At 36.5% G+C, this 6,767-nt stretch overlaps 1 protein-coding gene across 1 annotated transcript in view; it reads left to right on the forward strand.

Moving 5' to 3' along the window:
* The window catches only part of LOC129282774 (transportin-3-like), a 29,614-nt gene extending 23,088 nt beyond the window's left edge, over window positions 1-6,526 (forward strand). The window contains exon 6 of the mRNA XM_064114093.1: window positions 1,220-6,526. Within this exon, the coding sequence (XP_063970163.1) occupies window positions 1,220-1,280 (61 nt within the window). The 3' untranslated portion in view covers window positions 1,281-6,526. The remainder of the gene's footprint in view (window positions 1-1,219) is intronic.
* The last annotated feature ends 241 nt before the right edge of the window (window positions 6,527-6,767 follow it).

The raw sequence follows: 6,767 nt of genomic DNA on the forward strand, positions 1-6,767 counted from the left end.
GAGTGAGTGATGTCATCAGTTCCCTCATTTGCATACTGGAACGTGCATTAAACTGTTTTGTGACATTAAGCAAAACTTTAAAATGTCATAGCTTTCTTATTTTACATCCGATTTTGATGAAATTTTTAGTGTTATGCTTGTTGGATTTTTCTCTTTTTATTCAAATCAACTTTTTGTTGGGGTGGATTTGTCCTTTAAGTATGGTGACGGGGCCTTGGATAGTTAAGGCGGCATACATGTATCTTGACGTGTGGTCAGCCATTTTGCCTTGAATCCTATTTCTTGAATATCAAACATTCCATTATTGATATTAACAATAATTACATTTGTTTACAACCCCAAAGTATTAGGAATTTAAAGTCTTCATATGAAGAGTCATTTGTGTTAGTTAAAGGAGAATGAAACTCTTGGAGCAAGTTAGCTTTCGTGAAAGCAGAAAAATCAAAGAATAAGATCAACAAAAGTTTGAGTAAAATATGACTAGCAATAGAAGAGTTATGAGCATTTGAATGTCGAGATCACTAATGCTATGGAGATCCTCCCATTGGCAATGCGACCAAGATCTTTGATGTCACAGATGAACAACTCTCCCCTTTTGGACGCTGAAAATATACCCCAAAACATCTCTTTTTGCTCATTCTAATCATATGACAAACGATTCATCAATGATATAATGTTGTGAAACCTCTGTACTTGTCCTCTCATAAAGAGAACACCTCACCTTGTGATAGACTCTATAAAAGTGAGAATATAAGTGAAATAATTACTAAAGTAATGAGGGAGTTGTACGTGTGTGACATCACAGATCTTGGTCGCATTGCCAATGGAGGATCTACATGGCATTAGTGATCTAAATATTCAAATGCTCATAACTTTCTTATTATTCATTCAATCTTCCTCAAACTTTCAACAATATGTTTCTTTGATTTTTCTCTTTGATATGGATTCAGCTGGTTTCAAGGGTTTCATTCTCCTTTAATAAAAGGCAATTTCAGATATCCACTAATGGGATTAAGCCTTTCAAAAACAAAAAGGCATGCAACATGTACGCTGTACAATACGTCAGCAAACTTCTGATATTTTGGCTTGCAAACGCTGGATAAATCTTTCAGAATTTTCTTCCCCATATTTTGTCTTGCCATAAATTAGTTGGCGTGACTGCTAATGCTCGTTCTTAATCAACTTCTCCCATCTTCTTCCTCTTTGTTCTCATTTCCAGTGCTGACGAGGAGAAAAATGTCTGCTACGCCCTGCGTGATTTCACCCGCCTCTACAGATAGCCAACGCGTCGTCATTGTCCGGGGACACCCTAAGCAATGAGAGGATTTTTTTTAACAGTTCTTTTTAAAGCAACATTTTCTGAAATTTTATGGCAAGTTATATCGTGAACTTTTTATTCCTGGTAAGTGACATTGGATCTGGTCCTGCTATGGTTGTGTCTGTATGCGGAGCCATCACAGTCTACATTATTGAGGATCGTAGCCCTAAAACACGTCTTACGGGCATGTTACAATATGCAGGAATCGTATGATGAAGACAGGGGCATGAGGTATTGTACGGACATCCTACGATAACGGCAGGAGATTTGACGATCATCGCAGCTGTTTCAATGAGACTTCTGCATCGCTCTGTCTTTGGCCTTCCAGGGCCCCGTCTTGCGAAGAGTTATGATCGATCCGTTCAATCACAACTATGGACGGCCAGCAACATCATCATCTAAAATGCAAATTTGTTTCAAATATTTTCTAGATATGATGTACATTCGTGCATTTATCGCTCTCTTGAAGATTCAGTGTGATTCTCTTTGTTTCAAGGAGATTGTGTGAGATCCCTGTAGAAAAAAATTATGACACTGATGGATTTCCAGAGTTACGGTTGATTGGATCAAGTGTAACTCTTTGTTAGATGGGACCTGGATCTGCAAGGTCCAACACCTGATATTGAATGCCGTAACTGATGGAAACACAAAAAGGAGCCCACAGCATCCTGCGGTGCCACCGAAAAAATGTAGACTAATCCTCTGTACAATGATCTTAGCAATTGAAAACAAGGTATTAGCTTTGACTGGCTTGAATAGAGTACAGCAATTGTAGCTGGACCAAACTGCATGAAGCCTTATGTAAGCCAATCTTGAATTATGTTGAAATTGATTCTTATGTTCTTATTATTCCTGAAGAGGATCCAGTGGCTTGTTGCAGACAGAGTTGCAATCAATCGCAACTCCAGAAATCAAATACAACTTCATTTTCTACCAGTCAAAAGCGTGCATGACTTGCGATTGATTTTTTTTTAAGTTGCGTTCAACAGCAACTCTTTATTCAACAGGCCCCTGAGGACTGTCTCATGAGACATATGAGTGGTGATTTTCATTGACAACAGTTATAAGCTAATGAAATCCTTGCTTCTGATTGGCCAAATGCAAATATGTCAGTGAAAGTCACTGACTATATGTTTTATGAAATATTCCCCTGTTTTCATATACATGTATCTTGGCTAGCCTAGTGAGTTGGTCAATGCTGAAACAATTTTATAATGCTGGGCAATTCCATATGATATGTACGTCCGACACCCAATATGTGGGACCTTCATGAAATTTTCTGTCTCTGATCTTTATGTTCTTTTGACAGTCTGTAATGCTCTCAAATGACCATGACTTGGTTAGTTTATGACGTGAAGTAAAATTCTAGAAAAATGGGGGTCGGACACACAAAAAAGATGATTATGTAATGGAATTGCCCTGCTGTTAGTTTACGTTTTTAATGGTGTATACATGTACTTGTGTGTGAGGATGATAAAAATGATGGTCTTTGACCTTTTAAATCAGGATGCGATGAGAACTTCAGGCAACAAGCAGTGACGGATTCTTGTTCAACATTTGTCACACCTTCATTTCTTTGGCCCTTGAAACTCTGGGTCCCGTAACACAAAGGTTTGTGATTAATCGTTCGCTTGATTTTCACGATAGATTGCACATTTTAGTCCATGTAATCAATCGTAGAAAACAAGTTCTACGATGATTGCTAAGGTTTGTGTTATGGCTCCTGGGGCCCATTTCATAAAGGACTTGCAACTGTTGTAACTTTGCAATTATGGCAGCTACCACAAAAACATTGATCCTGATTGGCTGCTGAGCCCTGTTACCATGGTAGTTGCCATTATGGCAAAGTTACAACAGTTGCAAGTCCTTTATGAAACGGGCTCCTGGTATAAAGTTGTGGTTAACTATGGATAGCCAATTGTGACAAATCTCTAACAGTAGAGGTTTGTACATGTAGTATCAGCTCGTTTGACTCGCAAATCATTCTCAACTGTCTGGGAAGGTTGAATAAGATAATTGTCCGCACCATTAAAGAATTAGGAATTAAAAAAAAAACATACCATGTATACAAATTTTGACATTTTTGGCTTCCCATACTTTTAGCACCGAATGAGACTGTGGTCTAAGTTAAGCCCGAGTTCAGGATACGGGTTTGTTTTTAATGTGGTCATTGCCCTTCAAAGTCTTGAAAGTACCCGTAGTATTTCTTGAACAGTGATGCTAAAAATATACATTTTTAGTGCTTTTATGTGCATGGAGGAGGGATACAATTCAGTCAAATTGATAGAGATTTTCTTTTGCGTAGCCTTAGAATTCCAGTCTTTATTGAATACTTTAACGCAAAATTAAGAATGTGGGGTCATGACTATGTGTTATAATGATATTATGTTTTGTTCCGAGCCAATTTTGGGGTAAATGTAACATGTAATGATTTCTTTTTTAATATTGAAAGCTTACCATTGTGAATGCTCAATGAACGTCAATGAAATATCAATACCTGTATATTTCAGTACTGAAAAACGCTTGAAATCTCGTAAATCCTGAAGTACAAAAATGAAACAAACCAATTTTTAATAATTTGTTTTTTCTTTATTCCAATGTATGTTAATAATATTCTTTCTCTGATGCAGGTCAACTGTGTATGTGATTGTATATGAAGTTATTTTCTATTCTAGATAAATGTGTAATTTCAGCATTGTAAACCAAACACATAGGCCCGTATTCTGAAGACGGGTTTAACTTAAACTCAGGTTTAAAGTTGTGGTTTAAGTATGGACAGCCAATTGTTACATAATCACTAACAGTAGAGATATCATACTTCAGCTCAGATCAATCGGCTCTCAAATCATTCATAATTGTGTAGGAAGTATAAATAGATGATTGTCTTCACCATTGATGAATCAGGCAAGAGCACAGTAAACATAAGAAACATACAACTTAATAAAAATTTTGATACTTTTGGCCTCCCATACTTAAACCACTACTTTAAACCTGAGTTTAAGTTAAACCCGACTTCAGAATACGGGCCATAGTCTCTTGAAATTGCATCACAACCACCCTTTTTATTTACTCTGATACTCATGTTATTTTCCAATTTCCTAATTAAACCACATTCAGTAAAAGATATTATTGACATTTCCAAGGACAGGCCGTCAATCAGTTTTGGAGTTGGTCTTGTGGGTTGACTAGCATACAGTGCACTCCCCCCCCCCCCAAAAAAAAAAAGCTTCCCAAAATTTAAACACACAATTCAACCATGGTTTATGTTAAACTGGACTTTAGAATATGAGCCAATGTGTAGAAAGTTCTGAATCTATCATTCCCTTTAATTATTGCCCGAGAACTAAAACAAGTGCAGCCTCTATGTCATAAAATAAAAGTATTAATATACATCAGTTAATAATGCTGTCGTAAGGCCTTGTCACATTGTTCTGTGCAAGCTTTGAGTGTGACTTTGGGTAAGTATTTTTGTTACCCGCAGGACGCCCGCATTGGCAGTGTCTCGCGCATATCTCACATGCAGTTGCCCGCAGAAGCGCATGCAAGTCTGATTTGCACGCAGAAACGTTTGTTGCGAGTGAGTTGTAGGTCCCCTGCAAGGCTTGCACGGAACGATGTGACAGGGCCTTTAACATTCACCTTTTTTTTTCTAAAGGAAGCTCAGTGTTAGAGGCCAACTATTCAATAAAGTACCAGAGTAACAAATTATGGCTAGTATTTTGAACAAAAGTTAAGGTAACATTCTAATTCTCTATTTTAAAAGCATATCTTGAGTTCTCACATTTGTATACCGATTTCTCTGGTGACTTGTACAAACTATACATATGATAAAGCATAACAAAAAGCAAGAACGCTCACTCCAGGCAAAATTTTAATTTTGAGAATAAAGGCTTCCCAAAAACAGGGTTGATTTTTGTTTGCAGGCAATATTGGGTTTTGCTTTTTTTCATCAATTTTTGTCAATGTATTTTGGATACTTAGTAAGTGTTTGACCCTAAATCATGTTTTTCATCTATGTCTGTAAATTTAATGTTCTTGTTTGAAATGGCTGGATTTCAGACTAGCATTATGGCTGATTTCAGGCCTGAAAACCTCCCTTTTCAGGTCTTTTTTAAGGCTTTTAGTGTATTTCCATACAAACCATCAGGATACAAAAATCATGATTTACAATGTAATCATTAATCATTTAAGGGGCCTTTTTCCACTTTCTGTACGGCTACTGTAGGGAACCTGTGTTTGTGCCATTATTTTTAGTAAAAGTAAAAATTTACTGAAATCCTATTCTTTGCATACCGTGAATTTCTTAAAATTTGTTTAATTCTGATGAAAACTGGAGATCTAAATTAAGGTTAAAGCATAGGCATCCAAATAAGGTTCATTTGATCAGCATCTCCCAGCTGATTAAGTCTATTTCCAGCCAATTTCAAGAGAAAATGTTGTCGGGTGATTTCACACCCTTTCAGCGCACGCACATTCTTTTACATTACTATTAAACTTTCCCAAAATCCTCTTTAATGCAGTTCTTCAACAACATAATCTCACCCCCAGATATCAATTTTCATCCCGTAAACACCTCGCTTACGAGGGTGGTATATATTATACATATATCATAATCTGTTGTAAAGTGTATTATTGTGAATAGATCCTGTTAATACCATTTCAAATTGGTTGTGCCGTTGAGGAAGAAAACACTCCAGACTGAACTATGTTAACTCTGTCCAGGTATTTAAAAAAAATCTTTTTATAGTCTCCTGTGCTTTCTAGTTTATTCTTCGTCATGTCCGTTCATTTTTTGTTAGTAATTTTCTTTATATCCCTTATTTTTCTTTATAACCTGTTTCCTTTCTCTTGGTATTTTTTCTTCCTTCCTCTTCTTTTTTCTCCTTTTCTCCTCTTCCTTCACTCCTTCCTTTCTTCCTCTCGGTATCTGCCATTCTTTAGTTCTTCTTCCTATCATGATCTTTATCTTGGCGTTATGCTGTAATTTCAATTTTGTTAACAATTATGAAAAAAAAACATTATCTCGGATACAAACTGAATATACGTGAAAACCCTTCATCAGGTCAATCATGCTAATAAACTTGTTAACACACATGTACATTGTGATTGCCATGCGCGTATGTTTATTTCATCCTATGTGCGGTTATATGAACTTGGATGGATTTGAATAAATTATTGATATCAAGTGCTTTTGTATACAATGTAGAATTGTTTGTTGCCTTGACTTCTTGTGTACTGTATAAGTTTTTCGTTAAAGATATACATATGAATTTCAAGACATGTTTGTCTTAAAAAATGCTTCATTCTTTAAATTCCTGATAGTTGTAATGAAAGGAAAGACACAGATCAAAGGGAAGCACATGAAACCTTTTTAACCCTAAAACCCTAACTTACCTGGGCTATTTTGCGTCCTGGGGGAGGGAGCATTTTAGCCCCCTACCCCCCCCCG

Source organism: Lytechinus pictus, chromosome 19, assembly GCF_037042905.1.
Source record: "Lytechinus pictus isolate F3 Inbred chromosome 19, Lp3.0, whole genome shotgun sequence".
In the NCBI taxonomy this organism is placed as follows: domain Eukaryota; kingdom Metazoa; phylum Echinodermata; class Echinoidea; order Temnopleuroida; family Toxopneustidae; genus Lytechinus; species Lytechinus pictus.